This window comes from Miniopterus natalensis, chromosome 14 (genome assembly GCF_054644295.1).
Source record: "Miniopterus natalensis isolate mMinNat1 chromosome 14, mMinNat1.hap1, whole genome shotgun sequence".
Taxonomy (NCBI): Eukaryota; Metazoa; Chordata; class Mammalia; order Chiroptera; family Miniopteridae; genus Miniopterus; species Miniopterus natalensis.
In genome coordinates, this window is record NC_142094.1 from 42,569,045 (window position 1) to 42,593,932 (window position 24,888).

At 45.1% G+C, this 24,888-nt stretch overlaps 1 protein-coding gene and 1 non-coding gene across 4 annotated transcripts; one reads left to right on the forward strand and one right to left on the reverse strand.

Annotated features, from left to right (window-relative positions):
• Positions 1-1,201: 1,201 nt before the first annotated feature.
• On the forward strand, positions 1,202-23,424 carry HIF1AN (hypoxia inducible factor 1 subunit alpha inhibitor). 3 transcript variants are annotated; one of them, XR_015715643.1, is made up of 11 exons: positions 1,202-1,293; positions 1,882-2,106; positions 2,379-2,629; positions 5,399-5,547; positions 8,225-8,370; positions 9,340-9,446; positions 9,762-9,825; positions 10,058-10,168; positions 10,997-11,173; positions 16,330-16,520; positions 17,152-23,424. XR_015715643.1 is itself a non-coding variant. In XM_016219968.2 (9 exons), exons 2-9 carry the CDS (start codon positions 1,930-1,932, stop codon positions 11,039-11,041), a joined length of 1,050 nt encoding a protein of 349 aa, XP_016075454.2. In that variant the 5' UTR covers positions 1,202-1,293; positions 1,882-1,929; the 3' UTR covers positions 11,042-12,715. The 3 variants fall into 3 exon arrangements, 1 of the variants encoding a protein (XP_016075454.2); XR_015715644.1 differs by lacking the exon at positions 16,330-16,520; XM_016219968.2 differs by lacking the exons at positions 16,330-16,520; positions 17,152-23,424 and having other exon boundaries at positions 10,997-12,715.
• On the reverse strand, positions 4,583-4,689 carry LOC148091564 (U6 spliceosomal RNA). Its single transcript, XR_015715649.1, has one exon. It is a non-coding gene; the product is annotated as a U6 spliceosomal RNA (small nuclear RNA).
• Positions 23,425-24,888: the final 1,464 nt, after the last annotated feature.

The following is a 24,888-nucleotide window of genomic DNA, read 5'->3' on the forward strand; positions in this document are numbered from 1 at the left end:
GACCTTCTTGAAGTTTCACTCCGCGCATGCGCAAAGGCCTGTCACGGCGGCGGAGGCGGGCCAAACGCGGCGCGGAAAACAGGTAGCGATGAAAAGTCCTAAGGGTTCGTCAGGGGGGCGCGTAAACGGTGTGGAGAAGCCAGACGCAAGATGTGCGGGGGGATAGAGGGGAAGAGGGAAAACTGGGAGGGGAGAACACCAGGCAGGTCACCGCTTTGATATTTCAGATTGTTGTGTCTCTTTTTCTCACTCAGTGGACTGAGACGCATCCAAGAATCATGAGGACTCAGAGCCAGAGCATCCCAGGTGGACAGCTGACCCACCTCCCCCGGGAGCAGTACAAGTAAAGTGAGCCTGTGTTCATCTCTGACTGCTTGCCTTTTTCCTCTCCTTTACTGGCATTTGCTCCATTCATCCCCAAGCGTGATCATTTTTCAAATTCAGCCCTTGGTCTTGCTTGTTTTCCAAATTGGTTGATCTCTTTCACTTGTAAAAATTCAAATATTGCAGATAAAAACTAAAGCCTTGATTGCCACTCCCACCCTCAAACCCTCCATAGAGGTAACCCCATTATCAGTTTGGTGTAGCATAGTTATTATGTAGCATAATTACATAGTTAAGTCGGTGTGTTAGTTTTCTATTCCTGCATAACAAAGTATCATAAATTTAGCAGCCCAAAATAACACAAATTAATTATCTCACATTTTCCACGAGTCAGGTATCCAGGATGGGTTAGCTAGGTGTCTGTCAGCTCGGACCTCATCAGGCTAAAATCAAGGTATTGGTTGGGGCTACTATCTCCTCTGAGGCTCTTTGTCTTTTCCCAAGCTCATTGGTTGTTGGCAGAAATCAGTTCCTTGCAGTTGTTAGGACCAAGGTCCCTGCTTTCTTGCTGGCTGTCAACCAGGAGCCTTTCCTAGAGCCTACCTGCCATTTTCTGCCACATAGTGGTTTGTTTCTAAAAGGCCAACTAGACATCTTCTGTGGCTTCAGATCTCTTTAATTTCTGTCTCTGCCCTCTAGACTCAGATTTAAAGAGCTAGAATGATTAGGTCAGGCTTACCCAGGGTAAATTTCCCCTTTGATGAACTAAAAGTGAACTGATTGGAGACCTTAATTACATTTTTGCCATATAACATAACCTCATTGCAAGAGTGATAACCTATCATATTCATAAGTCCTATTCTTCTTCAAAGGGAGAGACTTATATAGGGCATGTACCCCATGGAATGGAAGTCTTTGGATCCATCTTAAAATTTGACTGCTGACAGAAGAACTAAGTAAGCAATAGAGGTAATTGATAGGGCCTTTTATAATCAATATAAATTGTTTGAATATGTGGGATGCTCATGCTTGGTAACTATAATAACATTGGTCCCATAGCAAACATATCTTTAAGTAGGAGAGATGGTGACACAGGTAGAAAAATCAAATGATGCTAAACAAACAAAAAACCTATCTTTGATTTTAGAAGAATTCAACTTGCCACGTATCTTTTGCCTAGACCTTCAGAGCAACCTTTGCCCAACATCTATCAATCTGACAATTGCTTTTCCTTCTGACTTCCTTAGGTAGGTCAAGAATTTGCTTCTCTCCTGACTCATTAGTGTAAAATTTAAAGCTTCACTAAACTTGCCCCCTCCTTTGCTTTTTGCTTGGGCACACTGAGGCAGTAATAATACTTGGCGAATTGGTTAACCAGGTTAGCAACCCTAACTAGTGGGAACATTTAGCCCAGGTTTTCATGGGCGGGGCCTAGGGTGTAGACCTGTTGGTCACCATTAGGAGGAGCTTCTTTCAGGTCTTGGCTCTGCGTTTTTATGGCTTCTGGACCGCTCTCTCTCGCAGCCCATCTCTATGGTTTCCGTTGTGTTTTATCAGGAATAGCCTGAGCTTCCGCTTCCGGTGGGGCCGTCCCCAGCGGCGGAAATGGCGGCTACCGCGGCGGAGGCCGGGGCCTCAAGCTCTGGAGAACCCCGGGAGGAGGCTGAAGTCCTCGGCCTCGCCTGGAATGAGTCCCAACTGCGAAGTTATAGCTTCCCGACCCGACCCATCCCGCGTCTGAGTCAGAGCGACCCCCGGGCGGAGGAGCTTATCGAGAATGAGGTGGGGGGCGGGGCTGCGTCCCAAGAAGGAGCAGGGGAGGGAGCAGGTTGGGAGGAGAGGTCAAAGGCGAATGTTGATGGAAGTAGGGGACTGGCTGGGCCGTGGACTAGGGCCTGAAGGAGGCTGGAGAGGGAGGCGAGGAGAAATGGGACTTGAGGGGTTCATGTTGGTTAACAGGAGAAGTTATTCTGAAGTTGGGAAGTAGTTGGAATCATCCACCAGTTCCTCCGGACGACTTCATTTGTGTTTGTTCACCTGGTGTTTTCGTTTAGGAGCCTGTGGTGCTGACCGACACAAATCTTGTGTATCCTGCCCTGAAATGGGACCTTGAATACCTACAAGAGAATATTGGCAACGGAGACTTCTCTGTGTACAGTGCCAGTACCCACAAGTTCTTGTACTATGATGAGAAGAAGATGGCTAATTTCCAGAACTTTAAGCCAAGGTCTAACAGGGAGGAAATGAAGTTCCATGAGTTTGTTGAGAAACTGCAGGATATACAGCAGCGAGGAGGGGAAGAGAGGTAAGTTCCCAGATGATGCTTCTCTGTTGGCTCTAAGGCATATATTTTCTTTTCCTGTACTTGTTTGAGGATATGGAAGAGTTGATTATCTAAATTGAGCGTTGAGGGAATGATGATACTTGAACTTGGACTCTCTAGTTCTTCGTCATCTTCATAGAGTGAGAGTCACAGTTGCCTACAAGGGTCAAACAGTAGGTGAACAAAATGAGTGAAGTTGTTTAGGTGAAAATTACCATGAGGCTGAATGTGTACTCCCTGTTCAAAGTCAGAAGTCATTATTTGACTTGTTTCCATTTGGGAGTTCAGTTTCATGATTGCCAGATATTATGATTTTTTTAAGAGAAGCTAGAAATCAAGGTTTTTATTTAAAATCTTTTTAACTCTTAAATGTGTCCAGTTAATTCAAATTTTAAAAAATGCCGCAAGGGACCAAACAGAAATGTCTGTTGTTGGATTTAGCCTTGAGAGTACCAGCTTGCAGCCTAAACTATTAGGCTGGCTGGGGATAGTTAAAGCTGAAGGATTGTATAAATCCTTATGATTCTGGGGTGAAGGATATCAGGATTCTCTAGCTTAGGGAAGATCATATTAGATTGGGGGAGTGTATATTGATGTTCCACGTTGTACTGGTGATTAGCAAACAAAACACACACAGGAGTGATTGTTTTTCTCTGTTTTTATCCCTGTTTATGAGGACAGTCTCTTAAGTAGGTTCCAGACAGCATTGCATCTGGGAAATTGCTTTCCCTAAGCACTTAATGATGAATGATCATCTCCATCTCACATTTGGTGCCCAATCCTAGCCTTCCTGCCTCTGTTCTTTTTCTGACTCCCTGTTAGTAGTATGGGGCTGAGTGAATGAATTTGAAATATCTTTTTTCTATCTTCCTGACACTTAGCAGTTATCACAATGGTAGGGGTTTTACTAAAAGAGTTTTCAGAGTCTGAACTACGATTAATCTGTTATTTTTGTTTTATAAGGATTGGTTTAGTTGAATCATCTCATTCATTACTTTTCTTGAAATTAGTACACATATACATCCAGTGTTCAAATTGAGAGCTATTTAAACAGTGCTGGTGGAGTGTAATTCCATTTAATGAACATATGCACTGAATGAGCTTGAGATAAGACACCTGAATCCCCTGGTTCCTCCATCACTTTGTTTCTTATCTCCTATAATGAGAGCATTTCCCCTCACTTAAGTATGAGTTAAGAGTGTAGTCTGTACTTTATGGGTGATTCAAGGAAAAATTTTTCCTGTGTACAAGTTTTGCCCTACCAGCTGACTTTAGCACCAACCAGCTCCACTACGTAATTATACATGTTGTGATTCTGGGGTAAAGGGTATCCTCTTTGAGCTCTTTTGAGTATTTACTGTTCAGGTATAACAGAAATTGTTTAGATTTATGTTTCGTGAATGATCCTGCCTCTTTAAAAGTTATTTGCAAAATTTTTGTATGTGTATGTATGTTATAATCTCTGGGAAGAGTCCAAAGGTTGCATTTGAGTCTTGAGGGTTCCTTGTCCCAACAGGTAGCTAATGTTTCCAGCTCATTAAGATTCTAGTTAAAGTTGCCTTAAACATCTAATTCCAGGCATTTGAGATACCTTTGAGTCTTTTGAAGTAATAGTCTCAGGATCAGGAAAGGGCTGCTTCTGTATCTTGCCTTCCAGCTTGTCCCCTTATTAATGTCTCTTGTGGGGCTTAAGTGTGTCTGGGTTTTCCTATACCTTAAGTAACTTCTGATCTTCCTCAGGTGTATTAGGAGCCTTGGGCCTGCAGAAAGCCTGATGAGGCATCTTCCTTCAGCTATAGAAGGCTGCTATATAGAGGTGGCTGAATCAGTTAAGATAAACTAGGTTTCAGGCCAGAGCTCCACAACTTTATTTCCACTCACACTACATGTTCATCACTAGTCACCTGGAGGAGGCTCTGCTCTTTTTTTATTTTTATTTTTATGAAACACTTCTCAAATTTGTGTGTCATTCTTGCGTGGGGGCCATGTTAATCTTCTCTGTATCGTTCCAACTTTAATATATGTGTTGCCGAAGCGAACACAGGAGGACGCTCTGCTCTTAATCATCTTTTTCACTTTAGGACCCAGGCTGGCCCAGTAGCTGCTATCTGAAACTTTGCATTTGCTGTGGCAGTGGGCAAAGATGTGGTACTGGTGTGTATTGGTTCCTAAGATTACAGTTTGGAATCAACACAAGTTGCTTCTGTGGACATTCCATTGGCCAAAGCAAGTTAAATAAGCAAAGCAAGTTAAATGGCTTCAAGAGGGTACAGAAGAATAAAATCTCCCACAGGAAAGGAACTAGCTCTTGGTGAACAGTAATATAATCTATTACAGCAGTCATTGAGGGTCAAAGGGGATGTCTTAGGCCCTAAGAGTCTCTGGAACAAGCTGATTTATCATTGTAGGGTCTGTGGATAGACTTTGAGGAATCTATGAAAGAAATTGTATGAAAGTTCTGTATGTATGTGCATTTTTATGGGGATCCTTCCTTGGATTCTTAAAGGATTTATGCTGTGACCCAGAAAAAGTTAATCACTTCTTTAAAATAAGTTTGGGGTTGAACAGATTCCACAGGATAGGTAAGGATTCAATTCTGTGAGAATCTGTGTTGGTTAAGATTCACATGACGGGTGGTGTTCTCTGGGAGATGCTGGTATGGATTTAGGCTTAAATTTCCAGATGTGGGGAGGCCATGCCAAGAGACTATGTGTACATGCACTAATGGGATCTTCTTCTTGGGGAACATAGGTTGTATCTGCAGCAAACACTCAATGACACTGTGGGCAGGAAGATTGTCATGGACTTCTTGGGTTTTAACTGGAACTGGATTAATAAGCAACAGGGAAAGCGTGGCTGGGGGCAGCTGACCTCCAATCTGCTGCTCATCGGCATGGAAGGTAAGAAATCTTTCAGAAAGCAGCATAGCTTGGAGTCATACAAACCTGGTTCCTAATCCTGTGTCCACTCTTTATTTGCTTCTTGACTTTGAACAAGTCACTTAACTTTCTCAAGCTTCAGCCACCTCATCTGCAAAGGGTCCATATTTTATAAATAGCTATGAAGATGAAATAAGATAAATTATGTTGTCTTTAAGTTAGTTTCATAAACTCTTAAAAAAAGTTTCCTTTTCCCTTTCTCAGTTACTGTGTGAATGTGTATGCTCAGATATTAAGGATTTCTGAAATATTGCTCTTCTCTGTTGGATCTGTCTGTATTCAAAAGATTTTTATCCCAGTAAAAGGGGGAATGTATTTTTCCAGTATAAACTGAACCTTAATTTCTAAACAGGTAATACATTCATGGAGTTAAATTCAAAAGGTATAAATAGGTATGTAATGATAAATCTCTCTTCCACTCCTATTTCTCAGCTTCCCAGTTTCGCTCCCTGGAGGCACTGCATGTTATTAGTTGCTTGTATATCCTGCTAGAGAATTTTATGCACACACAAGCAAATATGTGAATATGTTCTTTTGTGTGTGTTTTTTAAATTTCTGAATAAAAGCAGAAGCCTTTAATTTCCAGCCAGAAGAAGGAGAGCTACTTATTTCATTCTTATTTTTATTGCCAGCACTAGCTCAGTGTCAGGTCCATACTTAGTAAATGGTGAGTAAATTGGGTTGAACGAGGAAACAAAGTGATTATTCATTGTTATTCACCACTGGGTTCTGAAGTCTCTTCCCCCTTTGATTATCCTTTCTTCAGATTCAGATGCAGCTTATGGATTGACCCTTACCTGTCCCTTTGAAACCAACTCTTGGTTGACCTGCCAGGAGCCAGTTCAGGTTTACTTGACTCTGTGTTTTTCTGTTGCCTTCTGATCCTGTGGTTGAGTACAGACAAGTGGATTTGTCAGGTAGAGTTGAGAGAGCAGATTTCCTTTGGATATGCCAGGGACTCTCAGCACTTAAGAAGGCAGCTGTCTTGGCCTATCCAGGCAGACCTGGAGAATGTTTTCTACACCATGCCCTGCATTCAAGCATTGTACAAAGGATAAACAACAGACATGGTCCCAGTTATAAAAAGTAGATAGAGCACATACTAGGCAGAACTAATTCAGGGTGGCATTTAAAATAATTTGCCTTGCCCTGGCCGATTTGGCTCAGTAGTTAGAGTGTCTGCCTGCGCACTGAATGGTCCCGGGTTTGATTGCGGCCAAGGGCACGTACCTTGGTTGCAGGTTTGAGCCCCGGCCCGGTCAGTTGGGTGCATGCAGGAGGCAACCAATCAATGTCTCTCTCTCACATCCATTTCTTTCCACCCCGCCCCCCCCCAAAAGCAATGGAAAAAATATCCTCAGGTGAGGATTAAAAATAAATTGCTTTATTCAAATTATATGACAGTCTTTAGGAACCTGATATGCTTACTTCTATGAGAATCAACAGCCCCAGTGTTGCTCTAAGAAGCATTGCATCCCACAGGTGTGTTGAAGTGGGAGGAAAGGTTGAGAATCTTTGCACTCTGAAAGAGCTACCCAGGTGTGCACTCCCTCCTGGGAGCATGCCCGCACCTTTCCCTTTCTTCTGTTTTTTCCCCACAGGTGTGTGTCTCCTAAACTCTAAGGGTTCCCATGAGACTTGCCAGGGGCGGGGGGGGGGGGGGGGGGGGGGGATGGTCAGTGATAGCTCATCCCAGGCTAACCCCCTGAACCTGTCTCCAAGGTCCTCTTTTCTCTGACTCTCCAGTGAGCTGACAGCAGCCACACCTTGTCTTTCCCATAACCTTTCTAGAGAGCCAAAGCAGCCCTGCCTGCCTAGTCTCTCTTCTATTGCTTCTATCCTAGGCCCTTCTTTGTTTCACTTTCCTCAGCTTTAATAAACATACTCTCAAAGTAAAAAAAAAAAAAAGAGCTACCCAATGCAAGTACCGTATTCATACAGCTGAGAAAATGACAGGTTAACTCCATCAAAGATCATGCATGCATTGCTGATACCAGTCATTTTAGTTGTTTCTAACTCTTGTTTTCCTGCCCTTGAATTCTTGCCATAGTCAAGAAGAGTATAAGCATATATAATATATAATTTGATAGACTTGTATCATTTTGAAGTGCTATTGCTTCCACTAAGGTCAGCAGCCATCATTTAAGAAAGTCTACTTTACTAATTGATGCTGAATTCTTATTGCTATACTTATTACTGATTAAAAGTGTAACACCACCCTGGCTGGTATGGCTCAGTTGGTTGGGCGTTTTTCCGTGCACGGGAAAATTGCTGGTTCCATTCTCGGTCGGGGCATATGCCAGGGTTTGCCAGCTCTATCCCAGGTAGGGGGTGTGCAGGAGGCAGTTGATCAATGTTCTGCTCTCACATTGATGTTCCTCTTTCTTCCTGTCCCTTCCTCTCTAAAAATCAATAAAAATAAATTTAAAAAAAATACCCCCTCAAGTATATATATATTTTAAAAGTGTAACACCTAATTTGCTGAGAGTTTAATTGCCATCTCCCTGATTCTATCTGATTTTTTTATTAGGAACTTTTAGCTGAGTGCGCAGGCTGGTTTCTCCAGCACTGGACCCTATGTTCCAGCCTGTGCAATAGAGGCACTGCTCTGAGTAAGAAAATGTCTTTCTTCTTACAGGAAACGTGACACCTGCTCACTATGATGAACAGCAGAACTTCTTTGCTCAGATAAAGGGCCATAAGCGATGCATTTTATTCCCTCCGGATCAATTTGAGTGCCTCTACCCGTATCCTGTTCATCATCCGTGTGACAGACAAAGCCAGGTGAGCTAGTGATCTGAGGAAGGTAAAGAGTTCCTTGAGGATCCAAAGTTGACATGTCTTTCCCCTTCCTTGTGGTGGTGTGCCAGGTTTGGACAAACTCAGAGGATAATTTCACAGTGTAGCTCATACCGGGTGGGGCAAAAGTAGGTTTATAGTTGTTCATAGGGAAAATAATATAATAATAAATAATACAAGAATAAACTGTTTCATGTACTCACAACTGTAAACCTACTTTGCCCCACCCTCTATATCCCAGGCCCCTGTGGGTCCCCAGATGTTTATAAGTATAAACAGCCTCATAGAGCTAATTCTGGAGGGCAGACCCTATCATTGATGCTGATGGAGTTAGGTCACCCTATTTGATTGGATTACAAGTTCATGGACCAAAATGGGTTATGTCTCTATTGGATTTAATAGTTGTTTTCTTTTGTCATGGATGCTACTATTTGATAAAAAAGAGGTTGAATAGAATTGAGATGTGTTACTTAATGTCTTTTCTGGATCCAAGTGAGGTATATGGTTGACTTTGTGGCCAACCAGAGAGGTCTTTTTTGTTTCTTAAGGTGAAAGCTGCCTAGCTACTTCATGTAGGAGTCTTGACTGGTTAGAATGTGTGTCTGGGAGAAAGTGTTTGAAGGTTTGGGTGAAGGATGAGTCCTCATTCTTATCTGCAGACCGTGAGTAGGTTCTCTGACTGGCAAGCTATGATGATTGGCTTCTGACCTCTGGAGCACTGAGGCCTAGGATTCATTATCACTCAACATTGAGCATGCCTATCTTTCATCATTCTCTGAGAGAGTGCGTGTACGTTTAATGTGTATTGTGTCTTCTGCTAGGTATAAATTTTAGTCATCTCTTTTTTTTATGGCGTCTTTCTAAACTACCAGAGTAGCTTTTACATAGTAGTTAATGATAAAAATTTGGTGATTGACTGATTTTTTTTTTTTTTCTTTCTCTTGAACCTCTCAGGTGGACTTTGACAATCCTGACTACGAGAGGTTCCCCAATTTCCAGAACGTGGTTGGTTATGAAACAGTGGTTGGTCCTGGTGATGTTCTTTACATCCCAATGTACTGGTGAGGATGGGGCTAGGACTGGGGATTCTTGGGAGCTGTCTTTCCCATTCCCTGGAAAGCCTTATCTGTGTCCCTTATGAATTGTGGCAGGATTGATCTTATGTGATCTACAGGAAGATTGGCATATCCAGATGTGAGCGTATATACTGACCATGGGGGAAATGACAACCGTATCTCTTGCCCCAGGGTGTGTTTGAAAGGATGAGCATTAAGATACTGTCTTCATTATTTCCCTTAGCTGGATTCTACCTAGTTTTCCATCCCTCCTTCTGAAAAGTATTGGTGGCAAACAGGAGCCTGTTTATTTTCTTGCAGGTGGCATCATATAGAGTCATTACTAAATGGGGGGATTACCATCACTGTGAACTTCTGGTATAAGGTGAATATGGATATTTTTTCTAGGTGGGACTTGGGTGAGGTAGGTGTAATATATTATTTGGGGTCAGGGTGGGGAGGTTGGCTATCTCTAGAGTGATTTCCATGTCTTTGGGGAGATGAAGAGGGATGGGCCTGAACTGTGTTTCTTAGAAGGGAGGATGGTGCCTAGGAATAGTGTATGACACTGAAGCCTTCTTCTAAAGGCATTTCCTGAGCTGCTGCTTCCTTTGCAGGGGGCCCCTACCCCTAAGAGAATTGAATATCCTCTCAAAGCCCATCAGAAAGTGGCCATAATGAGAAACATTGAGAAGATGCTTGGAGAGGCCTTGGGGAACCCACAAGAGGTATGTGGCTGTCCCATGGTGGCACTCCTAAGGTTCGGTGGGCAGTGACCAGGGAATGTAAGGGTTGGTGTTACATTCTCCATAGCTCCTCTCAGTATCTGGTGTCCTCTCCATAGAGGTTATGGGTATGTTCAGAAAAGCCTCATTTTCTGGTGAGAGCTGGGCTTAACTGGCATATCAGTTATAACCTGTTCCATGCTAGTGGTAATATTCCCCAATGGGGCTTGTGTGCCAGCTGGGGACCCCTGAGGGGATTCTTCTGGAACAGGAAGCAAGCAGTAAAGCATTCCCTCACACACTCCCAGTTGTGCCAAGGCTTTTCTAGGTAATGTTGAGACCTGCTTCCCACACAGGTGTGCCAGTCGCCCATCAGGCAAATGGGGGAGGTTTGTATTTATAACACTCTTGCCTCCATCCTGTGGATATCCTCAGCATCCAGAGGACCTGTGGGGTTGGGAGATGGCACTAGCCTCAATTGCAGGTGATTTTTTTCAGGATATAAAGGCATGTAACTTTCTTAAGGCACATTTAAGAAGCATGCAGACAATCACTCTGTGTGACAGACTGACCTCTGTCAGTTGGATACTGCTTACAAATACAGGGTATTGTGTGAGGGAAGATAATACAAGGTAGACCCAAAGGAGGGAGCAGAGCCATCACCTAAAATGCTGGGTTGACCTCCAGAAAGAGAGTTGGTTAGAGGGTTTACAAGGTTGCATGAAAGCCTCGTCCCTGCCCTTGGCTGGACATTGTCTCTAGACTTACCCCTGTCCGGCTCCAGGGTCAGGGAACAGGCAGTTCTGACTGGCTCCTCATGTCTTTTCACAGGTGGGGCCCTTGTTGAACACAATGATCAAGGGCCGATACAACTAGCCTGCCAGGAGTCGAGGCCTCCTGCCAGGAGACTGCTAGCTCGTCCACACCGCTTCATTGAGGACAGGAGACTCCAAGCACTAGTATTGCACTCAGCACTTAATGGACTGGACTCTTGCCATGGCCCTGGAGGCAGGTGTTTGGGGCAAGGCAGGGTGGTTGGCGCGCCACTCTCATTTGGAGGGACTTCGTACCCTTGCCTCTGTGCCCCAGCACCTTCCTTCCCTGCCCCCCTAAAGTTCTGCATTCAGTGTGTGGAGTTCCAGCTTCTGGTTTTCATCATGTCTGTGTGTGTCAGTCTCAACCTCGGGATGTGTGTATGTGTGTGTGTGCATGCACACACGTGTGTGTCTGTTCCTTGCGCCCTTCTGGGTCAGGACCCCACTCTGGCTCTCAGACCTATCTTCTGCAACCTCTGTGCCTCAGCCTGAGATAGAGGAGATGCTCTTGGATGCCTGCTACATCTGGACTGCAGGGCCAGAGCTATCCTGATGTTTAGGTCAGGCAGCTTCCTTCATATTTCACAGAATCAGGCTCCAGGCTGGGTGGGAATGGCTACTGGGACTTTAATGGGGAAAGTGAGAAGGAGGCTTGCTTTGAGAGCCTCAGGAGCTTCCTATGAGAGAAAATTAGACAGGTTCCAACTTGGACCTTCATGCTCAAGCCATACATAGAAAAGAGCCTTGGAATACAAGAACCAAGGATTGTGCGTAAGTTTAAATTGCAGGCACAGCTCTCTTTCAGCACCAGCTCCTGCTCCCTGTGCTGGGTACCAAGGGAGCCCTCCTCCCAATGGCTTCTCAAGGGGTGCACACCTCTGTTTGGGGGTGTGTGTGTGTGTGTGTGTTTTTTTCACACTGGCCTGCCTCTGCTTTCCAAGTTTCTCTACTGCTTAACCTTGTCCAGTGGGACATACAGTGGGAACCCCAGGGCAGTACTGCATGACCTAACCTAAAGATTTTAAACTCAGTTTTAGCCATTGGATGTTGGCCAGGTGTCACTGCAGCCTGCCTGAGGCTGACTGGCAAGGACCTCTTCTGCCCAGGCTACATCCTCTATGCCTATGGAGCCTCCTGGCTGAGTAGACAAAATAGGGTCAAGCTTTGGCAGCTAATTTACCACCTGTCATCCACCTCATGGCAAGGACAAAAATTTAGCCTTGTCTTTTAAGCCAGCGCCTCTGCCAGACCCCACTGTAGTGTTCCACAAACACCCTCAAAAGTCAGGGCAACTGGTGGAACCCAGAAGTGTAATTTTCTTTTCTGTTCTTAGCTACTCATGGGAACCCCTCTCAGGGCTGCAGCTTACAACTAGCAGCTGTGTACTGCACAACTCAAAGGGCCATCGTTCATTTCTAGTCAGTGGAAGTGGGGCCCCTGGAATTGGGCAGTGTGGTGGCCCTGTATCTTGTCACCTCCACTTCCATCTCTGGGTTTATATATATTTTTTTTTGCCAAAGGTTTACTTCCAGTGTCTGAGCTTTGGCTCTCACCCCCAAAGCTCAGTTTACAGTTACAGTGCACTGATGGACTGAGAGGATGTGTGTGTATTTTTGGGGGGGGGTGTTTATTTTTAGCACCCCATTCTGGGGTTCTCTGATGCAGTGTGTGTGCGTAAATATGGTACCTTCTCAAGTGTAGTTCTTTCAAATATAGCCAACGCTGGAAAAAGTGATTGCAGTGATCTCCATCCCTCTATCTCCTTTGGGAAAGAGGAGCACACAAAACAAGGCAGATGGAGGATAAACTTGACCATGATCACACTTTGAAAGGTAGCAGGTGGTTTTTATTCTCCTTAGCAGGTCTGCTGCATTTCTGGCTCAGCCTGCAAAGGTGGTGATGTGCAGCAGGGAGGTGGGTGCCGCTCAGCTGGTCCTTGCTGGGTGCTGTGCTGACACAGGTCTCACCTAAGGGGACTGAGGGGCAGGACCCCACACAGGAGTGGTTGTGATCCTTGAATGTAATAGTGACCCCTGATTACTAGACACCTAATGTGTGCCTAGTGTTTTAATCTTTGTTCCTCACTGTCCTGCAAGGTAGGTGTTCTCATTTTACAGCTGAAGAAGTGGGCTCAGAGAGGTTAAGTGATTTGTGGCCATTAGGAGTCCAACCTAGTGCTGTTTGGCTACAAACCCCCGCTGCTCCTTTTCCACCAAACTGTTGATTCTTTCACCTCCTCGTACTATAGGCCAGCCTCAGCTCTCACTCCATTGGGCACTGTCTGGTGCAGGCAGGTTTAGCCCAAGAGAGTACAGAAGATACAGCACAGGATGAAAGCTCTTCTGGGCTCCAGCTAAAGATATCTGGGGAAAACTGCCTGGTAGCCATATAAGGAGTTAAGAGTGCTGCAAGGAACTATGGTGAGACTGAGTTCTAGATCCTGTTGTGTTACTAGTGTGTCCTTGGATAGGTTTCATAACTTTTCCGAGCATGCTTCTGTCTCAGTAGAATTGAATTTCTAGTTCTAGGTAACCACTAAGAACCTTGATTAATGTTCTGCTGTCTCCTTTTCCCCCAAGGAAGAAGTTGAACCTCTTGCCTTTACTTACCTAGGTTAGGGCCATTCGGGCTCAAATTCTACTTGGGGCAGAGGAAACATTTCTGCTCTGTTGCTTACCCTATTGTGGAGACAGACGCCATGGGAAGGTGGGGGTTTGTGCCTGTATGGAGGGTAGCCATGTCGCAAGCTCCCATTTTTACACCAGCAGGTACAGAGGAAACTACTCTTTTGTGAAGTCAGATATTTGTTGGGGGGTTGGAGTTTGAGGGATAGAGGAGGGGCTGTTCTGGGCATCAGTTGAGCAGATGCCCAGGATGCCTGGGGGAGACCAGCTTCCCCTACAAATCAGAGCTCTAAATTACAAGGTTTTTACCAACGCGAACAGTTGGGGGAAGTCGTCTGCTCTCATTTGCGTAATGGTTTCTGTCACTGGTGATTAGACACAGGATGAAGGAAAAGAAATTTGACAATTAGGAATGAGCCATCATTAATCTGAATCTGTTAGGAGACAGAGAGGGGAAGGATCCTTATCAATGGGCCAGCCAGTGTGGGGAGACCCTCCTTCTGCCCCCCTGTCCCCCAGAGACATACCCTTTTATTGTTCCCACAGGCAGGCTGAGCTGGTATTTCTTAAACACTAGGCGGGCCCAGTTCCCAGCCTGAGGTGGGTACAGGAGCACATCTACAGGCATGAGCTAACAGAGGTGTCAGGTGCAAATGGCAAAGAATAACTGGAGTAGTTTTGACATGCTATTTGGAAAATGTTTTTGTAATCAACTCCAGATGCTCAACCAGTGGCAAGTATTTACATCCAACACCTCAGAGTGTGGAGAAAACCTGGTCTTTACCCTTCTGCTTAGTTGGAGGAGAAACCACATGAAACAACCAGAGGTGGTAAAACCATGTATCATGCACTCTGAGGACAAGATTAGAGACTGTTGAGGAAGGAAGATTAGGAGAAAGCAGAGCTGTTCTCCAGGTTCCTCCAAGCACCTGGACTCCCCAGGGAGGGATTCTAGGCCTCCCAGCAACATTGATTTTCCCCTACAGTGCAGCTGTAGTTACATGGAGGGCACTCATGCCCCTGCTCAGATGTGTGAGTAGATGATGAGCTTAACTAACAGACTCCTAGGTGTGGAGAGTCCCAACTTGGATCTTCCGAGGTCTCCACGTTTCTTCTTCATCCCTCTGTCTCTTCAGCCTTCAAGGACAATACTAATTTGTACCAGTTGGTATTTATTCCTGTCTTGTGACTTTTGGTATGTGGTGGGTTCCTTAGGTCAGATGCTCCTTCAAGGATTGGGGGCAGGTGTTGCAGTGTGGTGGTTGTCCTCTCTGAGAATGTGAACTTCCCAAGGATGGGGCTCCCCTGGTAAATTCTCAGTCTCTGGATTTTCTACCCATCACAGTCCAGTGCAGAATTTAGTAGGGCTGCGGGGAATGGCCCTCAGTGACCAGTTTTACCCAAACAGGGTGGATGCTGGGATGCACCTGGAAGTGACTTGGGGTCCCAGAGGCCTTGAGAGCTCTCCCAGTTTCTCCTAATCAGCCTCCCCCTGCCCAATCTCTCTAGCAACCCCTTTACCAAGGTCCTTTTTCCTAAATAGTTGCCCTTTTCTCAGATGCTCCAGATTGCAAGTGTTTGGATAGAATTTCTCTAGGATCCTTCTCCCTCTCCCTGGGGACATTGTTATTAATCTTAGAGCCATCTTCCTTTTCTGACCTGCCATAGTTCTGTTTATTTACCCAAGGTTAGTCCATTTGTTCTTTGTGTGCTCTGTCCTCCTGCCATTTTGTCCATTCTGTAGATTCCAGTTTAGCTTTTCTAATTCTGGTGGCTCTTTCTGCTAGTCTTCAGCCAACTCTAATCCTCACAGATCTTGAGATCCTCAGCAGAGCCCTGCTGAAAACTTTTGGTGCATTTCTGGGGGATGAAGCCTCAGACACTGGCAGCCTGAGGCCTCCAGAGATGGGGGAGGAGAGGGTATCTAAAGAGCTGTGAACGGTGGAGAACCAGTGAGGGGAAACTGGGCAGGAGACTCCCAGGAGTTCGGCCTGGCAAGTCAGGGTGGAAGAACCAAAGTTTGTGTTTCCATCGAAATGCATCTGTGTGCCTTAGGGTCAAGCATTTCAGGGATGTGGGGGTGCATTTTGTGTCTCCTAATTTCTCTCAGGTGTTTTTGGCGATGCAAGTCACCACGTTTAGCTTACCTCTGCATTTCAGTGTTTGCTGGAAGGAAACAGCATATTGAGTAGTCATATGTCAGGAGTGGAGATCTTAGATGAGAAAGGCCCTGGAAGCAGGAGACAGGGACCCAGCAGTCAGCTTACACTGACTGTCTCTTCACTCTTCCAAGTATTTAAGTACAGTAGCTGATTATGGGCCTCATCTCCCCCACCTAAAATCTGGTCTTCGGGTAATATTTTGGGAAGCAGGATGTGTCCTTTAACTTCAGTAAGAAACATTCTAGCACAGTGTTTAAAAGCATGGAGTTTGGAGTCAGGTGTCTTTGGTTCAGATTTCTAGCTTTGCTGCTTGCCAGCTGGGTTTGACTTAACCTCTCTGAGCCTGTCTCCTCAACTGTAATGGTATGTGTGGTAGGGAAGAGGGGTGTTGAAAATATCTACCTCAGGGTGGTTGGATTAACCAAAACAATGTAAAGCTTTAGCACAGTGCCTGGCAAGCACTTAATAAATGGTGTGGTGGTGGTTATATTATTATTATGTGACTTATTCAGAAACTTGATTTCAGTGATTCCTAAGATTTCCAACGATTCCTTCCTTCTCAGTAAAAGCATAGGGAAGAATAAGGAAAATACCCTGGAGAAACCCATGTTGAGCTGGGGGCAGACAGAAGAGCCTTGATACCTAAACCTGCCCCAGAGGGAGGGAAAAAGGGAAGTGTCTGATGTCTTCTGCCTGGTCAGCCAGACTTCACTGCTCTCCACACCAGCCTGGGGGCAGGGTGAGAAGCTATCAGGTAAGAGCTCTCCTTACACTGTGTGAGGGGTGAGGCAGCTAAATGAGCTCCCCTACACCTGGAGAAGCTGGTGCCAATCTCACACTGTGAGACACTGTGGCAGTCAGATCGGGCCCCCTTGGTTCAGTTTTATTCCATGTTCTTTGATGTATTTAAGTTGGATTGTTCTAGGACAGAGGGGCATTCAGAAGAGAATTCAGAAAAATATAAGACAGGGATCTTAGTAGGTACCATTTATGGAGCGCCCCGGAGCATTTTTGTTCCAGATCCTGCACTTGTTCTTACCCATGTGCTCTCAGTTCAGTAGGGGCCATAAGCAGGCAATTAGCATTACAGGTGCTTGAAGAGAAGCACCTGACAAGCCCAGTAGGCTTCTGCAAGAAGTAATACATTTTAAGCTGGTATACATGAAAGATAATCAGGGGTTGGGGGGGGTACTAAAAGGCATGAATTTCTCCTCTGACTTCTCTCTCTCCCAGTCCCAAAACAAACACTCTGCTCCTCTGTGTTTAAGGATTTTGTTAATCACTCCTGGGAAGGGACTGTCAGCTGGGTGATGGACCTCAAAAAGAAGAAAGATCTTTGGTTAGCCACAGAAATCTTTGAAAGTCATTTTGGTTTTTTTGCCCAGGTTTGCCCTGGGGTGCGGTTGGATTGGACTTGGTCATTTGCAGTCCCTCTTCCTCAGAAGACTGGCCTCTGGAACTACCCTGCCACCCTACTTGGAAGAGCTGCGGGACCCAGTTATTCAGAACTCAGCCTGAGATATATTCTGGCTGCCTGGAATTCTCAGCCTCTTCCACACTGAGATCCCACTGATCTCTTAGGATCTGGTCCCACCCCCAGCCACTTCCCCCTTCCCCCTCCTCACTCTGAACCAAGCCACTACAATTCCCCTGTGTAGCCACTCACATACTCTTGCCTCTGGCCCTAGTCCCTGGAGGTGAAAAGGCCCCCCTCTAGCTTGTGCTAATCCATCAGTGGACTACAGGCTATTCTGTAGTCACCCTGCATTCACCTGTTTGCTTCCAGATTTCTTTTACCCTGGGCCTTGAATGCCTTCTGTTTGGCCCCCAAAAATATTGCTGTATTTTGTTCAGTCTGCTTAAAACCTATTCACTTGGTCATTGAGGTCAATCCTGCCCTTCAGGGAAGCTCTGCTCCTTAACCCAAAATCTAAGCTACATCTGGGCTAAGTTTTTATTACCTCAAGTATATAGCAATATTAGGGTAGTGGTTGAGAATGAGGGCCTTGCATACCTGGGTTTTAATCCTAGATCTGTCATGCTATGCAACCTTGGGTGAATGACAAACTGCCTGAAACTTACCTTCATATACAAGGGGGTAACATCACCTACCTTGTCAGGGTTACATGAACTAAAGTGTGTTAAGAAAGGCTTAGCAGAGTGACTTCCATAGTGAGGGCCCAGTCATCGTTGCCTTCCAGTGGCCCCAGCCCTCTCAAAGCTTTTACCTCTCTTTCTCATCTGGCTTTCTGGCTTAAGATTCTTCTAGTAGCAGGGCAAGTGTAGTTGTCAGTTCATCAGCAAAGCAGAGGGATGAGCATAAACTTTCCTGCTCATGTTATCGGTTCTTATCTGTTATGACCTCGCCTAAAGGACCAATTAACACCCCCTTTGGGGGAATGTTCTTCAAATTTTTCTTTAATATTAAAAATAGATGAAACACACTGTCAGTGAAAATAGACACCAGACCTGCTGCCCCCAGGGAAAGGGGGCACTGAAGGTGTGTGTGAACTGGCAGCATAGCAGGCAGGGATACAGGAGTCAAGGAGACTTGTGCAGAGGCTGCCATGCTGGCCTAGAGGCAGCAGGACCACGGGCTTGAGAAGGTTCCCTTCCAAGTTTTTGAATAGTGAGCTTTTGGCTATATTGTTTGAGCAAAACCCCACCCACTTTACAATCAGTGTGGTCGTTGTCCTCAACAAGGGTTTATGTAATGTACTCATAAGAACGAGGCCTTGGATGTGACTCCTGAGTCTGAATCTATTTGCCTCTTCCTGACTGTAACCTTAGGTAAGTTAAGGTGTCTAGGTCTTGGCTACTTCACCTATGAGATGTGGGAAATAGCATATGGCTTGCAACATTGTTATGAGGGTCATGAAGGTGTTTTTAAAACACCCTGTTCAGTGTGGGCACTAGAAAACATTTTATTACAAAAACCGGGTATCTGTTAACAGTGTTTAGTTAGTGCTTAAATAGAAACTGCTGGCAACAGGGCTTTTTTGATCCTAGTCTGAAGATGCTCAAAGTGGAATCACAGAGGAGGTGACTTGGGGTGGGGGAAGCAGAACAGAATAGATCATAAGGTTGTGGAAGAGACTGAAAATCCATAAAAGACAGGACATCGATTCTTGGATGGGGTCTTGAGCAGAAGAAGATACCTAGGTTCTAGGTTACCACCTAATCCCCAGAAGCACAAAGGCAAGGGGTCTATGAAGGACACTGGCTGAGTGAAAAGAACATAACGTTTGGGACAGTGAGCCTGCATGTGAATCTTAGATCTACTTTTCACAGGCTGGGTGCCTTAGGGCATGTTTGTGTGTGTGCTTCAGTCCCCTCATTAAAACTGGTTGATACTGCTACTACCTTCTTTACAAGGTGGGAAAATATGTGTGAAAATGCTGTCTGAACTGAGCACTGTATGTTGCTAGGTTATTGTTGGAGGTTTAGGAGAGCTTTTCCAGAGTGTGTGGGTCGCAGAATGGCAGGAGTTCATAGATTCAGGCCTCTCCTACTTGTAGCAGGAAGTAGTAAAGCGGCATTTCCCACCAAAACGTTATTCCACTCTGCCAACATTTGACTAGTAACGATTTGGTTTGATTTAAGAAGGAAAAGCAGTGTGGTTGAAAGGGGGTAAGTTTTGGAATTACATGGGCTAGATTAGAACCTTGGTTTTGCCATTCCCAAAACTGGGGTGGTCAGATTGCTTACTGTCTCCGAGCTTTGGTTTCTCAACAGGTCTCCTCATGTGACTGTTGGGAATGAATGAGACACCTCAAGTGAAATAACCCAATGCCTAGTCCTGCCAAGGAAGTGTCCAATAAATGCTAGTTCCCTTTCTTTCATTTCTTTTCCCTTAGAAAAACATCCAGTTTACCCAACATAAAAGGGACTCATTTGTCCATGCCTTAGTGTAAATAAATTCTCACCTTCTTAGGTGAAATCAGTTGCCCTAAAGCAGCGATTTCCAGCTGGTGGCCACAAGAATGTTTAAAACATGCAATACCTATTTAGTCAGGGGCATGGACCTCTTTTCCCTTAGATTGTCAAAAAATGATTACAGCCAACACAACAGTAGCCATCCAGTGTGAATGAATCAAAATTATACCTATTTTTTTGGTCAGATCAGCAAAAAATATATTTTTTGGTGTGCTGCAGCATTTTAGTAATTAGTTTATGTGCCATGAGATAAAAAAAGTTGACAGTCTCTGCCCTAAAGGAATAGGAGTGTGTGGGGAAGAATCATGGAGAAGCTGGCAGGACTACAATATTGGAGATGGAGTAGGGATCTTATGGTCATCTAGTTGGCATGGGGGTAGGTGGAGAAAGGGTGATGCTGAGAGAGTTCAAGAAAGGTAGGTGCTGAGTGCTAGAGGGAAAAGCCAATCAAGGAGGGGCAGTGCAGAGTAGAGGACAGGGCAGCTATGCAGGAGAACCTTAGGAGTTATGACTGTAAGAGTTGTGAGAGGTCTGCATTCAACCAGCTGTCATCTTAATATCTGGAAGAGTGGTCCTCCCCTAAAGGAAGAATTTAAAAAGAAAAATCAAGATGGAAAGACTTAAGTGTTTTCAGAGCCAAGGAAATATATCACCTAATCAAGGTATATGGAAGCCTAGGTAGGTTCTAGACTTCCATGAGAAAATGCAGTCAGGTACTAAAGAGCATCAAACCCAAGGATATGGTAAGGGTGACCACTTGTCTAAGTAATGGAGGCCCTGTGATAGGGCTTTCGCAGTCCACAGATAAGACTTTATGAGTCCCTTAGAATCCAGTCAGTGGCCCAACCCATGTTTCTGGTTGCTTTACAACCTCAGCCATTTGAGAAGACAACCTTTGAAAAATATGGGCAGCATCAACTGTTTCCTTCATCAGTAAGCGTCTTTAATGCTGGAGGACTTAGAATGAAGGATAGATATGTTTAAGAACATCTAACCCACAGCATTACTCTTTGCTTTAAGGAATATATACTGTGTATTTTATATCCTTGACATGTGGAAGAGAAAATATGCCTCCAAGTTTAACAGGTTTACCTTGTAATACCAACTAAAGAGTGCTAATTTATTTTGACTTGAATTTTAAGTTGAAGTCTTGCGAAGTTTCTATATACTTTTGGGACATTCAGAATGATTTAAGATTTGCTATACTTATACACTTAATTTATTGGAGATATAGTAATTATTTGGGAAGGTTTGTTTTAGTCAGATAAATGAAGTACTTAAGGAAATAAAATATATTCATCTTAAACTGCTTTTGTTTTATAAGCAAAATAGTAAGGTTCGTAAAAGCTTAGAAAAGAACTAGGATTTTGAATATGTTACTTTGAAAATGGAATATAACTTAAAACCAAAATAATTTCTGGATAATTATTTCTGTACACAAAAACAACTCTTACGGATATCAGAAATCTCACAGGGGAACTCTGCTATAGTTTTACCGCAAACCCAAGTCACTTAGGCTGTCCAAGTACTTGGCAACTGGCAGCAGTTACGATGTCTGCCATGGGTCAAATCAGAGCTACAGACATGTTTTGGAAAGTTCTTTTTTAATTGGCAACATTTAAGATAAACTTTTCATCTAAACTAGGTTTTTGGCTTCTGTGGAAAATCAGAAGATCTGGCAAGTTTATAAACACATTTCCCATGTGACAATTGGCTGGAGCTGAGTAGCTACTACCCCTTTGGGCATGTTCCAGCTTAAGCCACTGTCAGTACTCCTCATTTTGGTACTTTATACCTGGTTTGTCTGACTTTTGTGGCCTGTCTGTCCCACATAGACTTTTGAATGTGTGACCCCTGAACTAGAGGTTCTCTGAGGTTCCTAACAGCTAATTTATAGCCTGGGATAAGGGCTTGGGAAAAGTGCGTGCCCTGCCTTTATATTCTTTTCCCTATTCCAGCTGGGCTCTCTTCCCATCTGACCTGGGGCCAGGACTGGTGTCAGCCCCTATAGGAAATATGTAAGAAGTTCCCAGGCTTGGACTTCTTTGTTTTTGCCGTGCTTGTCTGTGACCAGACTGGTTGTAGGTCCTCTCTTGCCCAGACAATTTGCATAGGCTCCAACCTTGTGTTTCAATTCCTGTGAACTTCTGATCACCTCATAATTTGACCACAGCCTCACCTCGGTGTGTGAGGGCTCCCAGGCTTTCTGCTTTTATAAAGCTCCCATACCTGGCTATACCTGATGTCTCAGGCTTGATTGTAAATCCAACTCTCAAGCCCTGACTCCATCTTCACCATCATGGCTCACTGTCTGGGCAGTGGGGTTACTCAATTGAGGCTTAGAAGATTGCTGAAGGTTCAGGAGACATGGGAGGTGAGGCTGGAAGTGATTGGATTGGGAGAGAACACAGTTTAAGAAGGCAGGTAGTAGAAAGCTGTTTAGGTAAGGGAGGCCACTGCACATATTTGTAGGCAGAAGGCGGCAGGAGAGAGAATTTAACTGTGCGAATAAAGTCTCAGAGGAGACACCTGGGTGATGGGATAGGAAATAGCAACAGTTGCTTATCCCTAAGGAGATCCTGAAGATCAGAAACTTCTTAACACCTCAAGAGATGCTGGAGGGGGCTCTTTTGGGAAGTCTGTACTTCCCTGAAGGTATGGTTGAACAAATGATGATGAAGGTTTGGAGAGTAGAAAGAAGGCATGGCCGTGGTGTTGGGCCTGCAGCCCGGGGCAGGGAAAAAGTTCAGCATTGCAGCTGACAGCCTCTCAAAATATCTGTAGATGTAGCAGAAACATCTGAACCAAATGATGATGTAGCTTGGTAAAGAGCCAGACCCAGTGAGGGTTGATTAATGGATCCATGTCAGCCTAGACTAGAGGGAAATCTCCAGCAGTATGCCTTAGGGCTCAGTCTGGGCCTATGTCCTGTCTGACATTTTTATTGACAACTGACCAAGGCAGCAGGCTCATCAAGTTTGCAGGTGATAGAGCTAGGAGGGGCAGCTAATACTTTGCATGAAAGAGTCAGGATTCAAAACGATTTCAACAGGCTGGAACCAACAAGATTAAATTTAACAGGGATAAATGTAGAGTCCTGCACTTAGGTTAAAACAAAATCAATGACATAAGTACCGGGTGGGGGGCGGACCCAGCTTGACAGCAGTTCAAGATGAAAAGACCTGGGGGGTTTAGTTGACTGCAAGCTCAATATGAGTCAACGGTGTGATGTGACTGCTAAAATCTCTAATACAGTCACAAGTTGTATTAACCAAAAAGGAGCAGCAGATTAAGGAGGTGCTTACCCCACTGCTTTCTGAGATTGTCAGACTACCTCTAGAATACTGGGTCCAATGCTGAAGTCCTTTTTCTTAAAGGTCAGTGACAAAGAATATTTTGGACAAGCAGCCAGCATGGCAATGGTCCTGAATACTACCAGAAACTCGTCAAAAATTCTATGGTGATGGAAGGAAGGGCTGGGGTATGTAATCTGACCCCCTGGGGAAATACAGTTCTAGTGCAGTTTTGGGGGATTTGGGAGAAAATAGAGGGGCTACTTTCCCTTCCTGTGGGTACCCAAGGGCATTGGCCTGTGAATCTCAGGCCTTCCTGAAGTCAGGAGATTAGGACTTACTAAGGATGGGCATCAGTGTGGGAATGAGTTGAAAATGAGGCGGTGAAGTGAGAAGGAACCTGCAAATTTGGACCTCAAGCACCACCTTTCCAGCACCCCCCCCCCCCCGGGTCATGCAGTCCCCACTTCTGTCACAGTGTGGCGCCCTCGCTCCATGCGGAGATCCTGAGCCTGTGGCAGCTAGGCTGCATCTGCACTTCCTGCACTCCTCACTGCGGGGAGCCTGTGGGGCCTCTACTTAGGTGCCGTTGGCCCACCAAGGACTCTTGTGTGGCAAGAAGACTATGGCATGGAAAAGCTTGCCTGCAGTACAGACACATGGAATCCAGATGTGGCTCCTCTGAGGGCGATGCATTCTGACCTGAGCTACTCTGCACGTGGCCTCTTGCCTACCCTAACACGATGCCCACCCTGCAGAGGGCTGCTCCTGTGGCAGGAACTTTCCGGGGCACCTCCCTGTGAGGTCACGGACAGGCCGGATTTGCCTGCCTTCCTTAACTGTCCAAAATAGAATAACACTGCCAAGTTCATGGAGTTGTTAGGATTGAATAAAGCATCTAGGGCAGTGATCCTGAACTGTTACAGGAGTCACCAGAGAGAGCGTAATTGAAAACGCAGATTTCTGACCTCACCACCAGTCATCAAAGTAGTTCTGGGTAGAGCTCAGGAATCTGTCATTTTAACCATTTTCTCCAGGTCATTCTAATGCCCATGGGTCTCTGACCACACTTTGAGAACTGACCTAGCACATACAAGGCTACTTAGTATGCTTTAGCTCTTTCTTGGAGCCCACAGGAGGGACAGTGTGGTGGTCATAGTAGTGGGCTGACAAGAGTACACAAGCTTGCTCTCCAGGTGACTAGCCAAGATGGAGGGAGGACGATGGGTCTGGAGATGGGATACAATATTTAACTTCAAAGTGGATGTTTAAGACCTGGAAAGACTGAATGGCCATAGAGTTTGGGTGCTGGCGGACACCTAGTGGTGGAGCGGTGTGGTTGTGTTGGTGTACTAGAGTGTTGAGTGTCATGTGTTGAAGTGCATGAGGTCAAACTGTACTGGGAGGGGAAGGAGCTGAGAGGATAGGGTGGAGTATGTTGGTGTTTTCTTAGGGGGCTGGAGATGGAAGTTTGTTACATCATGATGTGGCTAAGAAGACGGAGTGATGGAGACTGCGATGCTCAGTGAAGCCCCATGGGGGCAGCCATGCTTTGTGATTCGTGGTGAGGACTTGAGCCCAGGCTTATGACTGTTCTTTTTTGGTGTAAGGGGGGAGAAGAATGTTCCTAAGAGCTTCTGGGGGGAGGTTTCCTGCCCCCAGGGGACATAGCTGAAAAGTGTGTGTGTGTGTGTAGGGGAAGGTTAACTTATGCAGTGAAGTTTTAAAAAGTCCCTTTCTGGATTTCCTGACTGGCTTGAGGAGAGGAACTCAGTCTCTAGGACATTCCTCTCTCCTCTACCTCCCTCCATACACAGAATAATGTTTGACCGGCCTGGTTTCTCTTGGGTCTCAACTCCAAAGAGTTGAGGGGGCACTCTAGTCAGCAGCTCA

Bases quoted from the DNA above. Each gene is read 5' to 3' on its own strand.
- HIF1AN (XM_016219968.2), top strand. From the start codon at position 1,930: ATGGCGGCTACCGCGGCGGAGGCCGGGGCCTCAAGCTCTGGAGAACCC. The intron at 5,548-8,224 runs GTAAGAAATCTT...TTCTTCTTACAG, and splicing joins GCTGCTCATCGGCATGGAAG to GAAACGTGACACCTGCTCAC. The intron at 10,169-10,996 runs GTATGTGGCTGT...GTCTTTTCACAG, and splicing joins CCTTGGGGAACCCACAAGAG to GTGGGGCCCTTGTTGAACAC.